Consider the following 26,647-nt stretch of genomic DNA (forward strand, 5'->3'; position numbering starts at 1 on the left):
CTAGTCATGATGATCTAAAGAGCAGCAGAAGCTGGGCCCCAAGCCAGGGAAAGCCAGACAGCCTGAAATGGAAAAGAGCTTTGCTCCCAGCTTGGGATGCACAAACTGTGGGGCAGTCTGCACTGGTCCTGCAGTCTGAGCCAAGGGTTCAGATCCCAGTTCTGCCCTTATTAGCTGTGGGCTTGTCTCTTCACCACTGTGAACCTCAGTTTCCTTATCTGCAAACTGGAGATGCTATTCCCTACTTCACTCTGGCAGGCTGTTAAGGAAGATCAAATGAGGCTGTCTATAAAAATGACAGGCTTGTATACCAGAAAGCAGGTTACAAATTGATAGTGTCCTTATTATGACCCTCTTGGATCTTTTTTGATGCTAAGATTCTATGATGATTTGGAGTGAAAGGATAGAGAGAAGAGGAGGGAGTACTAGCAAGCGAAAAACCAAGAGAGGGAGGGGCTGAAACAGGGAACAGGACAGAGAGACGGAAAGGCAGAGAAGGATGAATAGATGTGATGAAATGAAAAACCTGGAGAGATGGGAGAGATTTAGAAACAGATATGAAATCAAAGATCCCGGTCCAAACCCTTCCTCTTCATTCATTTGTTCATTCTTCAGAGGAAAGAATGAGGTAGTAGCTGTCAAGCTAGACCAAGTCTCAGAGCCCACATCTACCCATCAGACTTGCTCCCAGCATCACCCAAGAGCCCTCTGAAGGCAATGGACTGGAGGATGGGTTTCTGCAGTTTCTCAAGTCAGACCCCTGGGTTCTGAGTCCAAAGTCCGAGGCGGGGGTCAGCTACTTGGAATGCTGGTCCCCTGCCCCCACTCCCACCCTGACTCCCACTAATGAATGGGAGTTTCATTAGGCTCTTTCAGGCCACACTGATGTGTACCCCTCAGTATCTGGCTCCTATACAGGCAAACAAGTAAGCAGGCATGGGATAGAGGAGGGAGAGAAGGTGTAGAGCCTGAAAAGGTGAGATGGTCAGGGAAACAGATGGATGCCGGGTAGAGGCACACAGCACTCTACCCTATCCTACTCCTCTCTTCTTTGGCCCCACCCTAGTGCCTCCCAAGGACCTCATGTGGAATGTCAGAGCTAGGGAGAAAGTGACAGGTTCAGGTGACCCTATTCCCCACCACATTAGGAGGCATCGCTGGCTTTCTCACCGCATCCCCCAGCTCAGCTTGCTGCCCCATTGCAGTCATCTATGGTTACACCTCTCTCTGGGCCTTAGTTTTCCCATTTGTACAATGGGGAGGTGGGACTTAGTCATCTAAAAGCCAGCCTGATTCTAACCTCTCTTCCATGCCTATCTCATCCTGCTCCCAACTCACCTTCTGGATATGCCTGCCCTGCTGGGCCCCCTGAATATCAATAAGTGCCACCTTATTGTTTTTTTTTTTTTTTAAGCTAGATTTTTGAGACGGAGTCTCGCTCTGTAGCCCAGGCTAGAGTGCAGTGGCCGGATCTCAGCTCACTGCAAGCTCCGCCTCCCGGGTTCACGCCATTCTCCGGCCTCAGCCTCCCGAGTAGCTGGGACTACAGGCGCCCGCCACCTCGCCCGGCTAGTTTTTTGTATTTCTTAGTAGAGACAGGGTTTCACCGTGTTAGCCAGGATGGTCTCGATCTCCTGACCTCGTGATCCGCCCGTCTCGGCCTCCCAAAGTGCTGGGATTACAGGCTTGAGCCACCGCGCCCGGCCAATAAGTGCCACCTTAGGTGAGAAATCTCTGGGCCTTTGGGATGCCCTGGGTTGGCAGTGGAGGGGAGGTGGGTGAACAAACGGAAGACTAAGGAGCTGGAGTGAGACAGAAAACCCTCTCCTCCCTGCTTCCATCTCTACTGCTTGCCCCGTTTGTTCCAGCAGGGAAAGCAGGGGCAGAGGAGTGCCCCAGGACAAAATGGGCCCCTGGCTTTCCTGATGAAAGGGAGCTTTAGGGAACCCAAGATCCCCTGCTCCTTAGGAACTCCCCAGGGGACCCCCAGACCCTCCTCAGAGACCCTGGCCTCCCAGTACCCTCTGTGGCCCCCGATTAGCACTATCTTTGGAGGGAGCAGCTAGACCAGAGCTGAGGGTGGGTGGTATGCAGTTGGTAGGAAGTGGGTGGTGAGTTGACAGTGGGCAGACAAATGGGTGGATGGTGAGTGGGTGGGGAGGAGGGTGAATGGTGGATGGGGCTGAATGAATAGTGGGTGGGTAATAAGTAGGTGGTGGGTGAATGACAGGTGATGGCATTATTTGGGTAGAAGGGTGGTTGAAGGTCCTGTGAATTAAGGGTCTGGGGTAAAGGTGGTGACAGGAGTCTCAAGCTAAGAAACCATATTGTCTCTAACTATAGAGACAATCTCTATATTTACACTCAAGTGCTGGGATAGGTCCTGGAACCTAGTAGCCCCACCCCCAGGACCATCTTGGATTTCCCTAAGTGATCTCAGGGCCATGGGCCCTTTCCTGTGTGCATGCTCTAGTCCCAGCAGGGTTCCCAGGCTTGGCCCCACTGACTGCCCCTATAAGAGACTCCCAACTTCGAATACACACCCCTACTTCTGTGGTTCACATCCACCACTCCCGCCTCTTCTTCCAGTTGCAAGGTAGAATTGGGCCTCTGGACCTCCTGGCAGCCCAGGATCTCTATGACCCCTAGGACCTTAGGTCTACTCTGGCCATGAGGGCCCCAGGACCACCCTGGATGCCCAGGAACTTAGGGGCTGCCAGGAACCCTGTGGACACTGGGCCTTTCAGGGTTGCCCAGCCCAGACAAGCTCCTAAGAATCCATGGAGTTCAAGGACCAGTGAAGCCTCTGGGCCAGGGTTTCCTCAAGGACAACCAGGCCAGCCAGGTCTATAGGTGAGAAGAAGCCACCTACCCTGCCAACCCACTCCTCTGTCCCAAGCCCTCCTGAAACCTTGACACCCCCCTTTTAACTTCTCTCAGGTGACTGCTCACTTATCACTGAGCTTTTTAGCCACCCTTTCTCTAGATGTCTGATTGCCACAACTGGAGTATGGGTTAAGAGACACTGACGGCCAGGCGCGGTGCCTCACACCTGTAATCCCAGCACTTTGGGAGGCTGAGGCGGGAGGATCATGAGGTCAGGAGATCGAGATCATCCTGGTGAACATGGTAAAACCCCATCTCTACTAAAAATACAAAAAATTAGCTGGGCATGGTGGCACATGCCTGTAGTCGCAGCTATTTGGGAGGCTGAGACATGAGAATAGCTTGAACTTGGGAGGCAGAGGTTGCAGTTCATGCCACCACTGGACTCCAGCCTGGGCGACAGAGTGAGACTCCGTCTCAAAAAAAAAAAAAAAAAAAAAAAGATTTAACAACTGCGTCTTTCTTTCTTCCCCTTCCCTTTGTTTCTTCAGTCTCTTCCTTCCTTCTCTTTCTTTAGCACCCCATCCCCCATCCTTCCCTACATGTTTTCCTACAACAAATGCTGCCTACTTGGTTGACACTGTGTCCTACACAACCCTGTGTGGTCAGAAACTGAAGCTTAATAGATGCTCAGTAATGCCTATTGGCTCACTGAGCCTGTACCTCACTCCCCTAGGATCTCCCCCTGGGGGGTTCTCCAGGGGCTGGAGAGCTCATTTTATCCAGTATTCTACCTCCCTTCCAAATATAGGGTAGAAGAGAGAGCAAGGCTTGCATAGTGGGAGAGGCTTGGAGGGGCCTCCTGGAGCCTCTAGTCCATCTGAAAAGGTGATCTATGCTCAGGTGGGTCTCCCTGAGAGAACAGAAGAGGCCTGTGTCCCTTTCTTCATGGCTGCCCTTTCCTCTTTCTCTTTTACCTCCTTGTGATGGTTAGTACTGAGTGTCAACTTGATTGGATTGAAAGATGCAAAGTATTGATCCTGGGTATGTCCGTGAGAGTGTTGCCAAAGGAGATTAACATTTGAGTCAGTGGGCTGGGAAAGGCAGACCCACCCTTAATCTGGGTGGACACAATCTAATCAACTGCCAGTGTGGCTAGGATAAAAGCAGGCAGAAGAATGTGAAAATACTAGACTGGCTTAGCCTCCCAGCCTACATCTTTCTCCCATGCTGGATGCTTCCTGCCCTCAAACATCGGACTCCAAGTTCTTCAGCTTTGGGACTCGAACTGACTTCCTTTCTCCTCAGCTTGCAGATGGACTATTGTGGGACCTTGTGATCATGTGAGTTTAATATTCCTTAATAAACTCATATATATATATAATATATGATATATATATCTGATATTATATATGATTGATATATGATATATGATATATATGATATATATAACATATATATAATATATACCATTAAGGATTAATTCCCTTGGCTTTGAGGAAGCAGTGTGTACAGTAGAACATCCAATAGATCAGGAATTGTGATCTTACACGTCAATTTTTTTTTTTTTTTTTTGAGACGGAGTCTCACTCTATCACCCAGGCTGGAGTGCGATCTTGGCTCCCTGCAAGCTCTGCCTCCTGGGTTCATGCCATTCTCCTGCCTCGGCCTCCCGAGTAGCTGGGATTACAGGTGCCCACCACCATGCCCGGCTAATTTCTTGTATTTTTAGTAGAGACGGGGTTTCACCCTGTTAGCCAGGATGGTCTTGATCTCCTGACCTCGTGATCCACCTTCCTCGGCCTCCCAAAGTGCTGGGATTACAGGCGTGAGCCACTGCACTCGGCCACTCTGCCTCCAGGTTCACGCCATTCTACTGTCCTGTCTCAGCCTCTTGAGAAGCTGGGACTACAGGCGTCTGCCACCATGCCCGGCTAATTTTTTGTATTTTTAGTAGAGACGGGGTTTCACCATGTTAGCCAGGATGGTCTCGATCTCCTGACCTCAAGTGATCCACTTGCCTGGGCCTCCTAAAGTGCTGGGATTACAGGCGTGAGTCACCATGCCTGGCTTAACTTTCATTATTACATAAGGTTTGCCTACTCAATCAGAAAAGATGATCCCTAGGGCAAGCCCATTAACTCAGGGGTTCCCTCAGGGCAGAACTGTGTCTTTCCCCCTGAGAACTGAACTTGCTTTTTTCCTATCTATTCTGTCTCTCTCTTTTTTTTTGTTTTTGAGACGGAGTCTTGCTCTGTTGCCCAGGCTGCAGTGCAGTGGTGCTCTCTCTGCTCACTGCAACCTCTGCTGCTCAGGTTCAAGCAATTTTCGTGCCTCAGCCTCCTGAGTAGCTGAGATTATAGGCACCTGCCACCATGCTTGACTAATTTTTGTATTTTTAGTAGAGATGGGATTTCACCATATTGGCCAGGCTGGTCTCGAACCCCTAACCTCAAATGATCCACCTGCCTTGGCCTCCCAAAGTGCTGGGATTACAGGCGTGAGCCACCTCACCCGGCCTCTTCCTATCTATTCTCTAAGATGCCCAGCCTGAACGCTGCAGAGGTTGGAAATTGTACAAACAAGGAAGCCAGTGAGACCTTCTAAGTAACAAGCTGGCTAGGCTGGGAGGTAGAGGAGGCTGGGAGGGAGTAGTCATTTTCTTCATCCATTCATCAGGAGGAGTGTCTTCCCAGTCCTTAGGGTACCCAGGAGGCAGGGGCAGACAATGATGCTGTGGGAGAGGAGGTTTCATTTTCTGGTAGAGCCCTGGGCTGAGAAAGATGTCAGGGAAGGAGGGCCAGATTTCTGCCTTGGAGAGGGTCCTAGTCAGAGCTCCCAAAGTGCTGGGATTACAGGTGTGAGCCACTGCGCCTGGCTGCTCTTTTTAGAAACAATTTTATATTTTATTTTTAAAAGACCAGGTCTCTTTCTGTTCTCCAGGCTGGGATGCAGTGGCACTCATAGTTCACTGCAGCCTTGAACCCTTGGGCTCAAGGGATCCTCCTGCTTCAGCCTCCTGAATAGCTAGGACTATAGGCACATGCTACCATAGCTGGCTAATTTTTTTTTTTTTGAGACAGGGTTTCACTCTGTTGCCCAGGCTGGAGTGCAGTAAGCTATCTTGGCTCACTGCAACTTTGACTTCCTGGGCTCAAGTGATTCTGCTACCTCAGCCTCCCGAGTAGCTAGGACCATAGGTGCATGCCACCACGCCTGACTAGATTTTGTATTTTTTTTTGCAGAGACAATGTTTTGCCATGTTGCCCAGGCTGGCCTTGAACTCCTGTGCTCAAGCAATCCACCTGCCTTGGCCTCCCAAAGTGCTGGGATTACAGATGTGAGCCACCGTGCCTGGCCCCATGCTCTTTATATAGCCTCTCCCAGACATGACACTTGCAGGCTGAAGGCGGACACTAAATCCAGTCTTCCCAGAGCCTCTAGTTCAGTGGGGGAGACACAGGTCTTGCCACCAGGGACTCTTAGCCATGTGGAGAAGTTACAGTTCCCAGCAGAAGAGGGGTAGGAGGGAGCAAACACTTGGTGCTTACTATGTGCCAGGCACTTTGGATAGGTCTCTCTCTCTTTCTTGCTGCAAAGTCCCATTTTCCAGATAAGGCCTAAAGCTCAGAGAGCTAAAGCAACTTGTTTTAGGTTTCCTAGTGAGCCCAGTGAGCCTAGTGAGCACAGCTGGGGTCAGAATCCAGGTCATCCTGACGCTCGCACTGTGCTGATTCTTGTAGCACGGAGGGCCATTGGCTCAAGGATCATCTCTCTCTTTTAATTTTTTTATGGTGAAAAGATACACATATATTTAGAATTAGCCAGCTGGATTCAGTTTAGATGATCCCAATTTTGTTGGCAACATCCAAAGCATCGTAATCAGGAGCCAGTCCAACATATGCCTTCTCTCCATCAGGCTGAATCAGGGTGTTGACCTGGGCCACATCAATGTCATAGAGCTTCTTCATAGCCTGTTTGATCTGGTGCTTGTTGGTTTTAACATCCACAATGAACACAAGTGTGTTGTTGTCTTCTATCTTCATTGCGGACTCAGTGGTCAGCAGAAACTTGGTGATGGCATAGTAGTCAAGCTTGTTTCTCCTGGGGGAGTCTTCCGAGGATATTTGGGCTGCCTCTGGAGTTGCAGTGTCTTAGGCCACCGCAAGGTGGGTGACCTGTGGATCTTTTTTTTGTGTGGCTGTGGACACCTTTCAACACTACCTTCTTAAGTTCGGCTTTAGAAGGGGCAGGAGCTTCCTTCTTCGCCTTCAGTGCCATCTTGTGAAAAAGGATCATCTCTAATGAAGGCTTTCAGCCTGTATGCCCTGAATGTAGAACTGACCACCTGTGGCTCTGGATCCCCACTGTGCCCCATATGAACATCTCCCAGGGCACCTGCACACTTCTCAGATTTATTTTATTTACATACTATCTTCCCTCATTAGGCAGTGAGCTCCTTGAGGACAGGGGATGATCTGGGTCATCTCTGCATCCCTGGTATGTAGCATAAAGCCTGTGCATATTAGGTATTCAGTAAATGTGTGTTGCATGAATGGTGGGAGGAGCTTGGAAGGCCTCTTCCTGTGCATCTTCCTGCCTCCTTGGAATTAACCCAATGATGAGGGGTAGAGGGACACCAGAGGATGGACTGAGGGGCTGGGGTTGAGGTGTGGGAATGTCTTGTCTGGCTGCCTTTCCAGATTCCCACACTCACCTGCACTCACGCTTCATCCCAGGCATGCTGCATGACATTGTCCAGCCTCTCCTGCACTCCTGCCTCCATGTCCCGGCACCTTTTCTCCTCTTGGGTTTGCTGACCAGGGGACATGTCTGGCATTGGGAGCAGAACTATTCTTTTTCATTCTATTTTATTCTCACAAGAGCTTCATGAGGTAGGATGGGTGGAGATGCTCTGCCTTCATGTTACAGCTAAGATGAGTCAAACTCCAAGTTCACACAAGTTGGTGGTAGAACAGGGTCCAGTGATGATGGGGTGGGGGCAGTTTTCTTTCCTTTTCTTCTTTTCTCTTTTCTTTCTTTCTTTCTTTTTTTTTCTTTTTTGAAATGGAGTCTTGCTCTGTCGACCAGGCTGGAGTGCAGTGGCGCAATCTCAGCTCACTGCAACTTCCGCCTTCCAGGTTCAAGCGATTCTCGTGCCTCAGCCTCCCCAGTAGCTGGGACTACAGGCGCGTGCCACCACGCCCGGCTAATTTTTTGTGTCTTTAGTAGAGATGAGGTTTCACCATGTTAGCTACCATGGTCTCGATCTCCTTACCTCATGATGCGCCTGCCTTGGCCTCCCAAAGTGCTAGAATTACAAGCGTGAGCCACCGTGCCTGGCCTGGGGGCAGTTTTCTGAATCAGGCACAGGCTGGGCTTCCCCAGGGACTTGAGGAAGCTGGTTCTGTTTGCCCTTCTCCAAGGCATATGGGGCAAAAGGGTCCCCACTTCATCTCTGAGATGGAATGGAGAGAACCCCAGAATCTTGGCCCCATCACTTTCCAGCCCTTCTGCAGTCTTGATGGTTGCCAGTAGGTGCCGTCAGTTTGCAACTTTTTGGTCTGTCCTGCAGGTCCGGCTGCCAGTCCCAATCTCCCTGCAATCATCTCTCAGTCTGCACTTGCAGGAAGTAGGAGGTAGCCCAACCCCCATGAGGCTGAAAGACTCCTGTCCTGGGGAAGCAGGAAGGGGGTCTCTGAACTGCATTTCAGCTTGGTTGACCTGCAGCTTTCCAGGCCAAGACAAAAACAAACAAACAAACAAACCAACCACAGTGGGTTACTGATTATTCCTGGACAGGTACCCTTATCCTGAAACCAGCTCCAGTACAGCAGAAACATTTGTAGGGGAGGATGGGTGGGAATTAGGGGGGTCCTGAAAGGGAACCTAGGAGATGGATCTTTGCTCCAAATGCTACTGCAGGGCTCTTCTCAATTTGGGCAGGATTGGGCAAGGTTGGGGGAATAGGGGCATCAATAGGACTTCACAGAGGGTCAAGCCAGGCCCAACACTAGCCCAAGTAGCAACACTGGGTGAATTAAAAAAGCATCCCTTCCTTAAAATTTTTTCTTTTTTTTTTTTTTTTTTGAGGAGTCTTGCTCTGTCACCCGGGCTGGAGTGCAGTGGTGCGATCTCAGCTCACTATAACCTCCTCCTCCTGGGGTTCAAGCAATTCTCCTGCCTCAGTCTCCCAAGTAGCTGGGATTACAGGCATGCGCCAGCATACCTAGCTAATTTTTGTATTTTTAGTAGAGATGAGGTTTCACCATGTTGGCCAGACTGGTCTCGAACTCCTGACCTCAGGTGATCTGCCCACCTTGGCTTCCCAAAGGGCTAGGATTATAGGCATGAGCCACCACGCCCGACCTTCTTTTACCTTCCTTCCTTCCCTCCCTCCCTCCCTCCCTCCCTCTGTTTCTTTCTTTCTTGACAGAGTTTCCTTCTTTCACCTAGGCTGGTGTGCAGTGGCATAATTCTAGCTCACTGCAGCCTCCAACTCCTCGGCTCAAGTGATTCTCCTGCCTCAGGCTCCCGAGTACCAGGGACCACAGGCGAACGCCACCATACCCGGCTAATTTTACAATTTTTTTTTATAGAGACAAGGTCTCACTACATTGCCCAGACTGGTGTTGAACTCCTGGGCTCAAGTGATCCTCCCGCCTCAGCCTCCAAAATGCAGGGACTACAGGTGTGAGCCACTGCTGCAGGCCCCTCAAAAATCCTTCACTGCCATCTGGTAAATAATCACAACAGCTCTACAAATACATAATGACTACAAGGAATGGGGCCCCACTGGAGTTGTTCAACGCAAAACTTGCACACTGCAAATGGCAATCTCCCAGGCCTGCCTCCCTCCACGAGTGGGTCTGAGTGGGCCTGAGAGGCGAACATTCAGGAAGGAGGAAGAGGCTCGGTAGCACCTCCCTCCCCGGGAGTTCCGCTGATTCCATCCTGGGGAAGCAGAGTGGACCAGGGCCCAGATGAGCCCTGGGGAGATTGCGGGGGTGGGAGAGGTTGCAAGGGGCAAGTGGGAAGAAGCCTGTTAACGTTTTAGGGCCACCAAGCCTTTCTGTGCCCCAAGCTAAGTGCCTGTACGCTTTACCGCACCTCACAAGGCTTGGTCTCCAGCGGTTGAGGCTGAAAGCACTGGGGTGGGGTGGAAAGGGTTCTGTCCAGGGAGACCAGATCCGCAGAGCCGAGTTCGGGCTAGGAGGTCCCTTTCTCGGTGGGAGACTGAGGCCGCCTTGGCGGGGCGGGACAAGACTCCTCCGAGGTCGGGAGAGGGGGCCCCGCAGCAGCCCCTTGGCTTCCCTTCTCCCTTGCCTCCCCTCCGCGGCTCCGGTTCAGAGGCGCTCTGGGCGCCTGCCACGGCTTCCAAACTGCGCCGCTTCCTTCTTCGGCAGAAAAGGACTTTCAGATGTAGCGGCGGCGGCGGCGGCGGCGACTCAGGACAGCGCCCCCTCCCCCTAACGGCCGCCTCTCCCTCTCCCCCTCGCCCGCCCCGGCTCCCCCACCTCTGGGAAGGCGCTGGGGGTGTGGCCAGGGACCGGTATAAAGTCCGGGGGAGCCGGTCCCGGGCAGCCGCTCAGCCCCCTGCCCCCTCGCAGCCCGCCGCCTGCCTGGGCCGGGCCGAGGATGCGGCGCAGCGCCTCGGCGGCCAGGCTTGCTCCCCTCCGGTCCGCCTGCTAACTTCCCCCGCTCCGTCCCCGTTCGCCTGCCGGGCCGCCCCGTCTCCCCGCGCCCTCCGGGTCGGGTCCTCCAGGCGCGCCGGGCGCTGCCGCCGTGTGCCCTCCGCCGCCCGCCCGCGCGCCCGCGCTCCCCGCCTGCGCCCTGCGCCCTGCGCCCGCGCCCAGTCCTCGCGCGGTCATGCTGCCCCTCTGCCTCGTGGCCGCCCTGCTGCTGGCCGCCGGGCCCGGGCCGAGCCTGGGCGACGAAGCCATCCACTGCCCGCCCTGCTCCGAGGAGAAGCTGGCGCGCTGCCGCCCCCCCGTGGGCTGCGAGGAGCTGGTGCGAGAGCCCGGCTGCGGCTGTTGCGCCACTTGTGCCCTGGGCTTGGGGATGCCCTGCGGGGTGTACACCCCCCGCTGCGGCTCGGGCCTGCGCTGCTACCCGCCCCGGGGGGTGGAGAAGCCCCTGCACACACTGATGCACGGGCAAGGCGTGTGCATGGAGCTGGCGGAGATCGAGGCCATCCAGGAAAGCCTGCAGCCCTCTGGTAAGGTACCCCTGGCCTCCCAGTTCCCTCCTGAGTGCACTCCCTTCCCAGCGGCTTCTTCCCCATTCCAGCCACCCTGGAAGGCCCTTAAAAATCCCCCGTGAGTTGAAGAGAAGGCAGGTACGTGGCAGGGCCCGACTGGCATGGGACGGGCTCACCAAGGAAACTGCTACCGAGTCCCTAGCAGCCTGTTGCCATCACCAAGGGGGACTGTCCCATCGCTCCATCTGAAACCTCCAAGGGCTGTCTATTTGATAAGGGGGTCCCAGTGGGAGGCCTGGCTGCTGGTGCAAGAGTGGCAGATTAAGGTCCAGTTAAGTCAGCTGTCCAGGGCCAGAGAACTGGAGGATGGTGGTGGGGTGTGTGTTGGGGAGGATGGGGGAGGGGGGAAAGCTTTCTGTTCCTGATCCAGGCCGAGGGTGAAATCCCAGTGTTCTGGGGAGCTAGAGCCTGAACTTTTTTTTTTTTTACATGGTCCAGTGGTGGAGTGGGACATACAAATTAGAGGGACTTTGGCGGTGAGGGGCATTAGACTTGCCCTTCCCCAAAGCCCGGAACCAGGTCACCTTGTTGTTTGAGAGGCAGTGGGAATACAGGGGTCCCTCTGCCAGGCCTGGGCACCTCTGCCTGCCCTGGTATACAGGCCCCCTGTTCTTCTCTCCAGGCAGGTATGATTTGAGGTGGCAGAAAAGTCTTGGCTCCCAGCCCAGAGCTGCAGAAACCTCATGTGTGTGGGTTAGGGAATAGAGAAGTGGATGGGGGGGCCAGGGGAGAAAAACAGAGAGAGAGAGAGAGAGACACAGAGAGACAGAGAGAGAGAGAGAGAGAGAGAGACTCTGAGAAGGCCCTTGCCCTAACCTCATTGTTACACTTTCTTTTTTTGTTTCTCAGTGAACCTTTCTCAGTTTCTTCTTAGACTCTCAGTGTCTTTTCCTTCTTTCTCTTGCTCTTTTGTTCTTCCTGATTTGTCTCTCAGCCTCTAGTTTCACTAGTCATGCTCTCCAGTTCTGTTTTCCTCAGTGTCTTCTGCTCATCATGCCTTTCTTTCTCCACTTTATTCCGTGTTTCTGTTTCAGTTGCTTTGCTTCTCTTCCTCTCTTTCTGTTGCTGTTTCTCTGTGTCTCTGTCACTGTTTCTGTCTTTCTCTGTTACTTTGGGAATCTCTCTGTCTGCCTTTCTGTATCTATGCCTCTGTTTCTCATTCCATCTCTGGCTCTGTTTTGCTCTCCTGTGCCTCTGTCTGTCTCTGTCTCTTTTCCTGGTGCTTGAAGCTTCCATTGTTGCAGTCCGGATACTGGGACTCCAGCCCCAAGCTTCCTGTCCTGGGTCCCAAACCCTCTACTTCCTCAATCCTCTGCAGCTTGTCAGCCGAGGAGAGCAGGATGCAGGGAAAACAGGAAGGAGGTGGACTCCAGGGGTCTGGGCCTCGGGCCTCTCTGCCCTTCCTGCCCTTGGGTAGGGAGAGATGGGTCAGCAGAAAACATTCTCGGAGAAATGCCAGCCTGGCACCCAGCATATCTGAGAAGGGGGGTCCTGGGGGAGAAAGTCGCTAATCTTGGGGCAGAGATGCCGGAGGCAGTGGTAGAGGAGGGGTACTGAGACTGGGAGCAAGGCTGAGCCCTTGGGTTCTCAGGGTACAACAGGGTCACATTCCCTTTGAATCTCCATCCTCCACCAGCCAGAGGGTATCTGACACCAGATAAGGATGGCTGCTAGCCTCCTCCTCTCTCAGCACTTTGAATGCAAGACCGAAGAGCCCTCAAAGGGCTGCATAGGAATACCTCATCCTCTGGTTGGGTTGGAATACTCCATCCTGTAGTGGAGGAAAATAAGATCCTCTAGGGGTTTGGGGAGGGCATGGCATGAAAAGTCCTTGGTTGTCCTCTGGATGTAATGCAAACTGGCCTCCAGGAGTCTCCAGGAGTGTCTAGGGTCTGAGTGTGGAGGTTCATGCTTGTAATCCCAGTACTTTGGGAAAATTACTTGAGGCCAGGAGTTCGAGACCAGCCTGAGCAATATAGCCAGACCCCCATCTCTACAAAAAAAAAAAAAAAAATAGCCAACTGCAGTGGCTCATGCCTGTAGTCCCAGCTACTTGGGAGTCTGAGATGGGAAGCTCAAGGTTACAGTGAGCTATGATCACATGATTGCATTCCAGCCTGGGCGACTCTATTTCTCTATTTCGTTAAAAAAAAAAAAAAGGGGGTAGACTGGGCGCAGTGGCTCACGCCTGTAATCTCAGTACTTTGGGAGGCTGAGGAGGGTGAATCACCTGAGGTCAGGAATTTGAGGCCTGGTCAATATGGTAAAACCCCGTCTCAACTAAAAATACAAAAATTTGCTGGGCATGGTGGTGCCCGCCTGTGGTCCCAACTACTCGGGAGGCTGAGGCAGGAGAATCACTTGAACCTGGGAGGTGGAAGTTGCAGTGAACCAAGATTGCGCCACTGTACTTTCACCTGGGTGACAGAGCGAGACTCTGTCTAAAAAACAAACAAACAAACAAACAAACAAACAACAGTGTCTTGGAATGGGGCGGCTTTAAGTCCCCTTTGGATGACACAGCCAAGGTCTGTAATGCCCCTTCTCCTTTCCTCCTTGCCTTGTCCTCCAGCCATGCAATGGATGCAGGTATCTGGAGAGAGACAGGAGAAGCCTGGAGGTACCTACTGAGCAAGCTATGCCTGTGCCCTCCCACACCTCCTAGTCATCATAGAAGTAATTCCTTGCTGTGACCTGGGCCACATGGCACCATGTAAATGGCACTCTCTAGAGTTCTGCTGCAGCCCTGCAGGGTCTGTGGGTGAGATAAGGTGACCAAGCCCCTACCCACCCATCTTTTTAGCCTTACACAGTCAGTAGGCCACTGTCTGCTTTAGGTCCCAAGGATTGGGCCCACTGGCCTGCGAATAGCTTGATCAAGGCTGCCCGTCTATTCTTTCTGCCTTTTCTTTTTGAGGCTGAGTGTCAGCAGGTGGCTGGGGGAGGGTAGCCACTTGGCATGCCTCCTTTTTTGGCTGCTGTGGTCCAGCTGCCTCTTGTTTGCCCCAGGGGCAGATCTCCCCTTTCCATCTCCAGCCACCCCCGCCCACCCTCCTGTCTCAGCTTTCCATGAGCTGGCCAGGTTGTGGCTTAACACCACTGAGGCCATCAGAGATGAGGCGGGGTATGTGCGTCAAAAGTCCACAACTCTCCATCTTGGTACTGATCCTCGACTCATGGAATCTGGGGGAGTGGACAGCGGAAAGATCAGCGTTTGGACGGGGAGTTCCTAAGCTGGACTCTCAGTCCCTTTGGGACAGGGTTAGGGAACAGGCAGGCTGGGTTAATTTTTAGTCAATGCAGCAAATACTGACTGCCCCCCTACTTCAGTACTGGGAATCCAGTTATGTCATGGGAACAAGGGCATTCCCAGAAATTCTGTGCCTTGTGGGGAGGGGGAGGGAGGAGCATGGCTGCTTCCCATTTTTAATTTAGTGCTGGCAAAGCCAGCAGTATTGGTGCCTCGGGTATCAGGAGTCTTTCCACTTAAAGACAGAGTGCTGCAGAGCTAAGTCTCTCCTCCTCCCCTTCCACCAAGTCTACTTCAGTTTCCTAATTTGCAAAGTGGGGAGGGCAACAGGACCTGCCTCACAGCGTTGGGGTGTCTGGCATGGGGTAAGAGCTCAATAATTGAAGTGGTGATGAAGATGGTGATGAAGAAGAAGCCGATGCTAGGACTTAGGGAAACAGTAGGACAAGGGGGCAAATTTGGGGCAACATTCAGAGAAGTTGAGAGGGGTGGGGTGGCCTTTGGTGCATTTTGCTGCTGTCACCATGGGAAGAACAGGCCAAGTTGTCTTATCTGACTTTTTATTCTGAGGCTGGCAGCATGACACAGCTGTTGGGGGGATACCCCTTGAGCCAGACCTCAGAGAAAGGGCCTGGTACCCAGCACCAGTGGTCTTGGCTTCTCCAGCCAGAGTCTAGGGGAAGAGGGAAAAGACCTTTCTAGCAGGACAGGTGGGTGACCCTCTGGATCACAGCTGAAATTTCTGGTCGGGATGGATGAGCCCACTCAGTACATAGCCTAGGTGTCTCTCAGGGGCCAGGGGGTGGTGTTGGGGAGAAATCGTGAGGGTAAAATCAGGCAACAGGAAAGAGGAAATCCTCTGACTTTTGCCACAAACTTTGCAGCCGGTGGTGCCACAGCTGTGTGGCCTCTTCTCTCTCTGACGCCTTCCCTTCCTCTGCTGCTGGAGCAAAGACCGAGGTTTCCCCTATAGCCAGATGTCAGCTGGCTTAGCTCCAAGCTGGGGGCTATAGGAGGACCAAGCCTGCTTGGAAGTCCCATCTCCCAAACAAGCTTTTTGGAGGTCAGACTTTTCAGGGGAATAGGTCTGACTCCACTCCTGCTCAGAGGGGAACCCACAGGCACTGAAATTTCTCCAGAGGGCACTACCAGGATGAGTGGCACCAGGTGGCTGGAAACTAGCAAGTATTTAGCCAGTTTTGGAGATGAGAAGGTTAACGTTATCAAGAGACTCAATGCTGTAACCCTTACCCCCACAAAAACCTAGTGCTTAGGGGTGGATCCTGGGGTGGCTCTTCAGTCTGCCAGTTAAGCAGTGTTGGGCAAGGAAAAGTTACAGATTACATGGAAAGTCAACAAACCACGGTGCAGAGAAGCTGTTGAAGTCAGCATGCCCTGCCCTGGCTCTGTGTCTCTGACCAGGGCAGGGTCAGAGTGCCCAAGTGCATGTGAGTAAGGCACATGTGGATGAGTGTGTGTCTGGACACGTGATTGTTTGTATACATTTGCGATTCTTGAGCCCCAGCCTGTCTGTGTGTGAGTAGGCAAATACAGATTTACCCTGTGTCCCCATGAGACTAGGGAGGGAGCTACTCTCCCTATCTGGTGGGTTCTACTCCGTGTAGACAAGAACTGGGGATAAGTAGGATGGCTAATGGGGACTCTAACAAGGGAGAAGCCAGGCAGGCTGCTGGCTCAGCTTTTCCCAGGTAACCCCTGATGTGACATGGGGCCACACTAACCCAAGAGCATGAGCCATGCCTCTGGGCTCACCCTGTGCCCCATGCAGCCCTAGGCTTCAATGAGCATACCTAATCCTCCTTGATGGTAAACATCCCAAATATCCATTAACAATCCTCTGAGGGTTAGTTGTTTGTGAACTTTGACTCATACAAACTCAGCGTTGTGGCTCACACCTGTAATCCTAGCACTTTGGGAAGTCTATGTAGGAGGATCACTTGAGGCCAGGAGTTTGAGACCAGCCTGGGCAACATAGTGAGACCCTGTCTCTTAAAAAAAGAGAGAGAGAAGAAGAAACTCAACATGGAAAGCATAGTTGTGGTCATGCTTCTATTCCATATCTCTTGAGATTTTTGAGGCTGCTGCTACCCTAATGCTCCACACCTCCAGGATGGGAGCTCGCTCCTGAAAACTCTTCCCCGCTCCTTGAACTCCTGAAAACCCTTCCTTACTCCTTGAACCAAAGAATATTCTGCCCATTTACTGAGAGGAATGAATCACTGTACAAAATAGTGCTTGCTTTTTTAAAAAATTGAGACAGGGTCTCACTTGTTGCACAGGCTGAAGTGCAGTGGCTTGATCACTGCTCACTGCAGCCTCGACCTCCTGGGCTCAGGTGATCCTCCCACCTCAGCCTCCCAGGTAGGTGGGATTACACGTGTGCGTCACCACACCAGGCTAATTTTTTGTGGAGATAGGGTTTCATTATGTTTCCTAGGCTGGTCTTGAACTCCTGGGCTCAGCGATCCACCTATCTCGGCCTTCCAAAGTGTTGGGATTACAGGCATGAGCCACCCCGGCTGGCCCCTAGTACTTTCTTTTATGGTCATTACAAGAAAGCAAACTCAGGAAAAACGAAGGCTTTCCAGGTTGGAAGGGTGCCCCCTGGTGTTAGTGTCCTGGGCTGTGGCAAACAAGTCTACGTGATCTCCTCCAGTCGTACCTAAGTAACACGGTGGGGCCTTTGTTCATATCTCAGCTCAGCCTCTGTCCTTCTGACATTTGGTTCTGATTCTTTAGTTCTTGAATTTTTTGTTTGTTTGTTTGTTTTTGTTTTAAGAGACAGGGTCTCGCTGTGTTACCCAGGCTGGAGTGCAGTGGCGCAATCATAGCTCACTGTAGCCTTGATGTACTGGGGTCAAGCGATCCTCCCACTTCAGTCTTCTAAGTAGTTAGGACCACAGGCATGTGCTACCACGTCTGGCTATTTTTTTTTTTTTTGGTAGAGACAGGGTCTTGCTATGTTGCCCACGTTAGTCTTGAACTCCTGGCCTCAAGTGATCCTCCCACCTTGGCCTCTCAAAGCACTGGGATTACAGGTGTGAGCTCCCAGCCTGGTTCTAATTCTTTGAGGTCTTCCATTTCCTCTTTCTCTCCACTCCCCAGCTCCAGCTTACACCCCTGAAACACTGTGACTCCATCCTCAAGCCTTATGGCTTTGTGCAAGGTGGAGGCATGGAGGGAGGTGATCACTGGGCCAGCTTAGGTTTCTTTGGCTGGAGGAATTCCTTGGGAGGGTCTCCAAGGAATGGCCTAGATCCCAGATCTTTCTCTGGTTCCTAACCGAGGGCTCAGGATCCATCTTCTTATGGGCTCCTTGGCACAATCCTCATCTTCTGAAGTTTATGCTTCTTCTTTTGCTGCCTACCTTGGCCGGGGGGTCTTGCTATAGTGTCTTCTCTTTGGTTGACTCTTAGGAACTTGATGTAGGACTGGAGTCCCCTCTGGACTGTCCTTGGGATTTTAAATGTGCAGAAGGACGGATTATATCTGTCTCCTCTGTTTATTTCTTTCCTTTTATTCCTCTTTCTAAGCCAGCCCTCCACCGTGACAAAAATCTTCTTCCATCCTTAGTGAATTTTATTAATAACCTTTGGTGTGGAAGGTTATTGACAAAGACTTTCTGGTTAGATTCCTCCTTGCCTTGTTTGCTTTTATCCACATATTTCTCCCTACACCCCCCAAACTAGGAGAATGAAAAGAGAACCAACCCCCAAACTTTGGCTAGGCAGAAAAATACCATTTGACCCAGAGGCAGCTCTGGGATTGCTGCCACGCATGGAGGAACCTGCTAACTCCTCAGGAAAAAAAAATCCTGACGCAAACCAGATGTAACCTCCTGTCCGGCTGCCAACATCTGGAATGCTGGCAGGGGCTTTGCACTCAGGCCGGCAGAGAGCTGCCAAGCCTGAGCATTTCAGAGGTGGCTCTGATCTGTAGAGAGGTCTTTCAACCTCTTTCTCCAGCTCGCCCTGTAATCTGGTTTTGACTGCCTGGAGGGAGGAGCAGTGGTTACAGTTCTGGGACTCGAGCATGGGGTTTTTCTTTTTTTAAAAAATGTATTTTGTTTTATTTTTTAAGAGACGGGGTCTTGCTCTGTCACCCAGGCTGGAGTGCAGTGGTGTGATCATAGCTCACTGTTAACCTGGAATTCCTGGGTTCAAGTGATGCTCCCGCCTCAGCCTCCTGAGTAGCTAGGACTACAGGCACATGCCACCATACCCGGTTAATTAAAAAATTTTTTGTAAAGATGGGGCCTTGCCATGTTGCCTAGGCTGGTCGCAAACTCCTGGCCTTAAGTAATCTTCCCTTCTCAGCCTCCCAAAGTGTTGGGATTACAGGCATGAGCCACAATGCCCTGTTTAGATGAAGTTTTTCTTGAGCTCAGATAGAGCCTTCAGGAGATCCCACAGAGGGGTTGAAGGTCCAGCCTCATCACTCCTGTCTCCAGATCCCAGGTGCCCTGGTTCTGGGCAACCCCTATGGACTTTGGATGGAGTCTGAAGTCTAAGAAGGGAAACTTCCAGGTGGGGGACTGAAGGAATGTGTGAGGCTGTTCTTGTGGTCCTGGGACCACACAGGTTGTATTACACACACACACACACACACACACACACACACAAACACACACACACTCACTCTTCCTCATGCAGGCGGATACACTAACTCTCACTCTCTCCCACCCAGCCAATGGGGAGAGCCTTTTGGGCTAGAGTTCTCATTGCTCATGGAAACTCTGATTCTGGCCATTTGGAAGAGGGTGAGCAGAGCCCACAGCCCTGGGGATCCCCTGGCTGGCTCAGCCAGCCACCGAAAAAATCAGGAAAGGCGACAGGGAGAACGATCAGATGGAGAGGGGGATGGCGGGAGGAGCTGAATGGAAAGGGGACAGGATCCAGCAGGGGGCCCCCCTGCCTGCCTCAGACCTCCCTGCAGGGCCCAGGGGACCCTCCTGCCATCTGGGCAGCTGCAGCTGGTGACTCATCTGAGCACTGGCCTGGGTGGGGTGAGGGACAAGTCAAGGACTTCAAGAGGAATATTCTGAGAGATCCAGGGGAGAGGGGAGGAGGTAGGGGGCTGCTTTTGTTTCTTCCTGCTCCCCAGGTCCCCTGCTCTTCTCTAGCTCCAAGCCGGAGAATCCCCAGGAAGGAGAACGTGGGTGGGAGGCTGGGTTGGTGTGATGCTCTGACCTCTTCCGGTGCTGACCTCTCCTTATCGTGACCTGAATGCAGACAAGGATGAGGGCGACCACCCCAACAACAGCTTCAGCCCCTGCAGTGCCCATGACCGCAGGTGCCTGCAGAAACACTTCGCCAAAATTCGAGACCGGAGCACCAGTGGGGGCAAGATGAAGGTCAATGGGGCGCCCCGGGAGGATGCCCGGCCTGTGGTAAGGACCTCCGATGCACAAATGTGCATGTGCATAGACACACACACACACACACACACACGCCCCTCGCCCCCAAGCAGGCACACACACATACACCATCATCACCAGATCTGTGGTGTGTTCATTCAGCACACATTCTAGGGTGACTACCGTGTGCAAGGTACAACTAGTGTGAGTCATCAGGACCCAGAGAAAGCACTCATTCCCTTCCTTGGGATTCCTTTCCTGCCCATCAGTTATATCCATCGGGACAGCTTAAGTGATTATTAAATACTGAAAAATACTGAAAATATTATTCAGTATTATTAAATACTGAAAAACTTTTATACCGGTTGGTAAAAAGCAGTTGCCCAAAGTGCCCTGGGGTTTCTTGACCTTTTTTGGATTCCCCACCCCAGACCTTCTCAGTAACCAAAGGATAAATGCTGGCCATAGCAGGGGGCCTGAGGACCCTGCTTCAGCGTCTGGCTAATGTCCCTTCTGAAGGTCTTACAAGTTGTCAGTTGTAAGTTTTATCTGTCCCTTCTGCATAGAAATCACCCCCTCCCTGGCTTTCTGCATAGGTTCCCATAGCCCCTTTCCCCACAGTGTCCCCTCACTTCCCACCCCTCCTTTGAAGAAGCTCTTTGGCTCGAGACCCTTTCCTTCATGTGTCTGCCCTCCCCACTGTGTCCTCTGGACCCAGGCCCCTCTCTTCACCTCACTGGGTCCTGCCCAGTCCCCGGGGCTCGGGCCTCCTTTTGGGGCCTTTAGTTCCCACTTAGCTCTGACCCCAGGCCTGGGCCTCCTGCCTTTCTTCCTTCTGCTGAGCAATTTTGTTTTCCCCTCCTCCAGCCCCAGGGCTCCTGCCAGAGCGAGCTGCACCGGGCCCTGGAGCGGCTGGCCGCTTCACAGAGCCGCACCCACGAGGACCTCTACATCATTCCCATCCCCAACTGCGACCGCAACGGCAACTTCCACCCCAAGCAGGTGGGTCTCTGTCTCCCACTGGCTTGCCCCTGGCCTTGCCCCTGGCCTCAGCTCTGGGGGCATTCCCAGCCTCTCCGCAGGATGGTCCAGGATGGAGATCTCAGGAAGGGGGAACTCCTCAACCCCAACCCAACCCGTTGGAGCCTCCCTAAACCCTACATCAGTGTCAAAACGTCACTCATTTTGGAGATGAGGAAACGGTGATCCAGAGAGGAGTAAAAGCGCCCAGGCTAGTCCAGAGTCATAGAGCAAGTTAACAGCAGATCTTGCCTCCCTCTCCAGGGCAGTCTCCCTCAGCCCTGGATTTCACCATCTCTGGTACAGACCTAGCAACCCTGACAACCTCTGGCTCCCAACACTCTCTCATTCACTCTACTCTATTCCTATGAGTCATTCCTCCTGCCACTGAGTGAGGTTTCATCTGGGAATGGAGGGCCAAAGTCATGAGGAGTCAGGGAGGAAACTCAGCCTCCCCCTCCCTACAGGGCGAGCAGCAAAACCACCTGGAGTACAGCAAGGGTGGAGGTCAAGCCAGACTGGATGGTTGGAGACAGGCACTTTGGGTAGAAGCAGAGGAAGGAGTGGGCAGGAGAGAAGACACAAAGGCAGCAACTTCCCTATTCCTTCTTGCCCTTGGAAGCTGGGGTCCTCTGACAAGCCTCCAGGAGGCTGGGATGGTCAGCAGGGTTGGCCTCTTTCAGCCCATCTCTGGCCCGTCAGAATGGGTGGCCCGTCTGGGCAGGGCCTGGTGTGCCTCCTGCTGGGTGTGGCCTGGGGAACCCTAGCCTGGAGCTCTTTGTGGGTGTAGACAGACCCATTGCCCTGCTCCATGAGCTATAGATAAATCCACAATTTGAGCTGCCACTTGGCCAGTGGAGGCCTAGATATAAGGACAAAGGCTGCCCTGGGTCTGTGCATCCCAGGATGGCATGAAAAGGGTATGAGTGAAGGGCCAGAGAGGGCACCCCAAAACCAATGCCTAGCCTATTTCTAACCTTTATCCTAACACGGATTTTATCTTCGTCCCAATTTAAAAAACTTTTTCTTGGCCGAGTGTGGTAGTTCACGCTTGTAATCCCAGCACTTTGGGAGGCCGAGGAGGGCGGATCACGAGGTCAGGAGATAGAGACCATCCTGGCTAACACGGTGAAACCCCGTCTCTACTGAAAATACAAAAAATTAGCCGGGCATGGTGGCGGGTGCCTGTAGTCCCAGCTACTCGGGAGGCTGAGGCAGGAGAATGATGTGAACCCGGGAGGCGGAGCTTGCATTGAGCCGAGATCATGCCACTGCACTCCAACCTGGGTGGCAGAGCGAGACTCTGTCTCAAAAAAACAAAAACAAAAACAAGGCCGGGCGCGGTGGCTCAAGCCTGTAATCCCAGCACTTTGGGAGGCCGAGGCGGGCGGATCACGAGGTCAGGAGATCGAGACCATCCTGGCTAACATGGTGAAACCCCGTCTCTACTAAAAATACAAAAAACTAGCCGGGCATGGTGGCGGGCGCCTGTAGTCCCAGCTACTCGGAGGCTGAGGCAGGAGAATGGCCTGAACCTGGGAGGCGGAGCTTGCAGTGAGCCGAGATCGCGCCACTGCACTCCAGCTTGGGTGACACAGCGCGAGACTCCGTCTCAAAAAAAAAAAAAAACAAAAACAACAACAACAAAAAAACAAAAACAAAAAAACAAAAACACCTTTTTCTCTTAATTTTAAAGAAACAATTAATAGCTTTATTTTTTAGAGTAGTTTTAGGTTTATAGAAAACAAGCAAGAGTACAGAGTTTCCGTGTACTGTCCTCTACCTCAGTTTCCTCATTATTAACATCTTACATTATATTTGTTGCAATTGATGAACCAATATTGGTATATTATTATTAATTAGTGGTTTATATTAGGGTTCACTTTTTGTGTTGTATAATTCTATGCATTTTCTTCTCCCATTTTTTTTTTTTTAGAGACAGGGTCTCACTCAGTCTCCCAGGCTGGAGTGCAGTGGTACCATCACAGCTCACTGCAACCTCCACATCCTGGGCTCTCGTGATCCTCCTACCTCAGCCTCCTGAGTAGCTGGGACCACAGGCACACAACTATGTCAGGCTAATTTTTTTTTGTTTTGTTTTGAGACAGAATTTGGCTCTTGTTGCTGAGGCTGGAGTGCAATGGCGGAATCTCTGCTCACTGCAACCTCCACCTCCCGGGTTCAAGCGATTCTCCTGCCTCAGCTCCTGAGTAGCTGGGATTACAGGTGCCTGCCACCACGCCTGGCTAATTTTTTGTATTTTTAGGAGAGATGGGGTTTTGCCATGTTGGCCAGGCTGGTCTTGAACTCCGGACCTAAAGTGATCCACCCACCTTGGCCTTCCAAAGTGCTGGGATTACAGGCGTGAGCCACCATGCCTGCATGCCAGGCTAATTTTTTTTTTTTTTTTTTTTTGTAGATGGAGTCTCACGCTCTGTCCTCTAGGCTGGAATGCAGTGGCATGATCTTGTCTCACTGCAACCTCTGCCTCCCGGGTTCACGCCATTCTCCTGCCTCAGCCTCCTGAGTAGCTGGGACTACAGGCGTGCCACACTGCCTGGCTAATTTTTTGTATTTTTAGTAGAGACAGGGTTTCACCGTGTTAGCCAGAATGGTCTCGATCTCCTGACTTCGTGATCCGCCAGCCTCGGCCTCCCAAAGTGCTGGGATTACAGGCTTGAGCCACCGCGCCCAGCCTATGCCAGGGTAATTTAAAAAAAAAAAATTTGCATAGAGATGGAGGGGTCTCTCTTTGTTGCTCAGGCTGGTCTCAAACTCCTGAGCTCAAGCGATCCACTGCCTCTGACTCCCAAAGTGCTGGGATTACAGGCTTGAGCCACTAGGCCTGGCCTCTTCCTCTGATTTTTATCCCATTGAAAGTTCTGACACTTGAACTTTATCCCCAGACCAATTCTGATCCTTAAGCCATCCTTTACTCCAAGTTTAATTCTCACACTGAAATATACATTTGCGTCCCCTGAACCCCCTACTGTCTAGTTTTGACCCAAACTTTCGCTTAACTTTAATTATTCTGATCTTGACCTCTGTCTTTATCCCAATTGTGTTTCTAACCTGGGCTTTAACCCTCACCCAACTCATCCAACTCAAATTTTAGTCATATTTCCTAATTCAACTGCAACTCTTCTCCTGGTCCTACCTTAATCCCATCTTGAATCCTACTCATAACTATAATCTCTTTCTTAACATCCCAACCCAATCAGAATATGTACCCAAAACATCTCCGACCTGAACCCAGCCTTTCAAATCCAGCTGTGCCTTTAAACCCGAGGGCCTTCTTAAAGTCCTGCCTTCTAGAACTCTCTGGACCTTTCCTTCTTGACCGTGTTCTCCCTGCTTCAGTGAGCTCAGAAGACCCATGCTCAAAAGAGAGTCACCGCCCTCAGAGGCCATCTTGAAGCAGCAACCGTCTGACTTGGGGGCTGGGCTGGGATTGGGGTGGGCCACTTGGGGTCTCTTTTTCTGCCTTGGAACTGACTCCTCATGCCCTTCTCTTGGCAGTGTCACCCAGCTCTGGATGGGCAGCGTGGCAAGTGCTGGTGTGTGGACCGGAAGACGGGGGTGAAGCTTCCGGGGGGCCTGGAGCCGAAGGGGGAGCTGGACTGCCACCAGCTGGCTGACAGCTTTCAAGAGTGAGGCCTGCCAGCAGGCCAGGGGCTCAGCGTCCCCTGCTACTCCCGTGCTCTGGAGGCTGCAGAGCTGACCCAGAGTGGAGTCTGAGTCTGAGTCCTGTCTCTGCCTGCAGCCCAGAAGTTTCCCTCAAGTGCACGTGTGCATGTGTGCGTGTGTGTGCGTGTGTGTGTGTGTTTGTGAGCATGGGTGTGCCCTTGGGGTAAGCCAGAGCCTGGGGTGTTCTCTTTGGTATTACACAGCCCAAGAGGACTGAGAGTGGCACTTAGCCCAAGAGGTCTGAGCCCTGGTGTGTTTCCAGATCGATCCTGGATTCACTCACTCACTCATTCCTTCATTCATCCAGCCACCTAAAACCATTTACTGACCACATACTACATGCCAGCTCCAGTTTTCAGCCTTGGGAGGTTTTATTCTGACTTCCTCTGATTTTGGCATGTGGAGACACTCCTATAAGGAGAGCTCAAGCCTGTGGGAGAAGAAAAATCTCATTCCCAGGGTCAGAGGAGAAGACACATGTACCTTGACCATCGTCCCTCCTCTCAAGCTAGTCAGAGGGTGGGAGCCTAAGGAAGCGTGGGGTAGCAGATGGTGTAATGGTCACGAGGTCCAGACCCACTCCCAAAGCTCGGACTTGCCAGGCTCCCTTTCTCTTCTTCCCCAGGTCCTTCCTTTAGGTCTGGTTGTTGCACCATCTGCTTGGTTGGCTGGCAGCTGAGAGCCCTGCCGTGGGGGAGGGAAGGGGTCAAACTTGAAGCACAGAGGGCTAGGGAGGTGGGGTGCATTTCTTTGAGCAGTCAGGGTGGGAAGAAAGAATGCAAGAGTGGACTGAATGTGCCTAATGGAGAAGACCCACGTGCTAGGGGATGAGGGGCTTCCTGGGTCCTGTTCCCTACCCCATTTGTGGTCACAGCCATGAAGTCACCGGGATGACCCTGTCCTTCCAGTGGCTCACTCCCTGTGGCTCTGCCTCCCTCTCCATATCTCCTTCCCCTACACCTCCCTCCCCACACCTCCCTACTGCCCTGGGCATCTTCTGGCTGGACTGGACAGAAGGAGACTTAGGAACTTACCAGTTGGCCATGATGTCTTTTCTTCTTTTTCTTTTTCTTTTTTTAACAAAACAGAACAAAACCAAAAAGTGTCCAGAGGATTGTGTTTGGTTGATTTATTCTCAGTTAGACACAGGGATGCACCAGGGGTGGAGAGAGGGGGACAGATTTTGGGAGGTGAGCATTGTGTGGTTCCTAGACCTGCCTGAATGGTAAGGGACTGCAGAAGGATGGCCAATCCACTTTCCTTTTCCCTGCAAGGGAAGTTTCCTAGGGAACTCCTTGGCTTCAAAGTCTGTGCTGTCTGTACTTAGACTCCGGGCAAACAATGGCTCCTGAAAGGGGGCGTGACCAAGGACAGCCCTGTGGGGGCAGAGCTGTGTCTGGGGTCAGCTGGCATGCGGGGCTGGGGCATTTCCTAGGGCATCGGGCGGACTGGGCTTGCATCTGGATTTGATTTAATAATTTGTTGGGGAGGGGCAGGGACACTGCCCTGCATTTGGGGAAATGGGGTAGATGCTTCAGCACATTCCACAGCTCTGACTGCCGAGATCTCTGACTCGGGCATTGTGCTGAGATTGGATTCTGAGGCTGGGAGGGGTTGACTTTGCTGTAGACTCGGTGCCAGCCGCAGCTTCAGAGTTTGTGCTCACATGGTATGCCTGGATTCTTGGCCATCCTCCAAATGCCCCTCCCCTCCCACACCTCTGTGCTCTGTGTGTGTGTGTGTGGGGGGGGGGGGGAGGGGGTAGGGGGTCTGTGTGTGTGTGTGCGCACGCGCGTGTGTGTGTGGCAGGGGGTAGGGGGTCTGTGTGTGTGTGTGTGCGCGCACATGCGTGTGTGTGTGGCAGGGGGTAGGGGGTCTGGGAGCAGAAGCTGATCTCTCAGTGGGGGCCTTTTTCCAGGAGGTTGCAGGCAATCTGGAGATGCTGCATGGAGCCTGCCGCCCGCTGCGGGGGCTCCCTCCTGTCTAGCTGTGTCCTGGATTCTCAGCCCCCTCCCCAGCTCCAGAGGCGCTCCCAGGCTTCTGATTTCACTGGGCCCCAACTTTGTTGGCACCTGTCCGGTCTGCATCTTGAGGCTGGGTCTGCAGTTCCATCTCTAGCTCTGCCCCAGCAGCAAAGTCCTGCAGCCATCTGGTCTCCCTGAGGCACCACGGCGGCTGCCAGCAGCAGGAGATAAAGAACAAAGCGGGGTTGAGGGTTGCTCCCTCA

At 52.4% G+C, this 26,647-nt stretch overlaps 1 protein-coding gene and 1 pseudogene across 1 annotated transcript; one reads left to right on the top strand and one right to left on the bottom strand.

Annotated features, from left to right (window-relative positions):
• Positions 1 to 6,115: 6,115 nt before the first annotated feature.
• On the bottom strand, positions 6,116 to 7,924 carry LOC101021223 (annotated as a pseudogene).
• Positions 7,925 to 10,408: 2,484 nt separating this feature from the next.
• Positions 10,409 to 25,531, top strand: IGFBP4 (insulin like growth factor binding protein 4). The gene is made up of 4 exons (XM_003912975.4): positions 10,409 to 11,044; positions 19,589 to 19,746; positions 20,581 to 20,715; positions 24,253 to 25,531. Exons 1-4 carry the CDS (start codon positions 10,696 to 10,698, stop codon positions 24,385 to 24,387), a joined length of 777 nt encoding a protein of 258 aa, XP_003913024.1. The 5' UTR covers positions 10,409 to 10,695; the 3' UTR covers positions 24,388 to 25,531.
• The last annotated feature ends 1,116 nt before the right edge of the window (positions 25,532 to 26,647 follow it).

The sequence above is a fragment of the Papio anubis genome, chromosome 17 (assembly GCF_008728515.1).
Source record: "Papio anubis isolate 15944 chromosome 17, Panubis1.0, whole genome shotgun sequence".
NCBI classification, from domain to species: domain Eukaryota; kingdom Metazoa; phylum Chordata; class Mammalia; order Primates; family Cercopithecidae; genus Papio; species Papio anubis.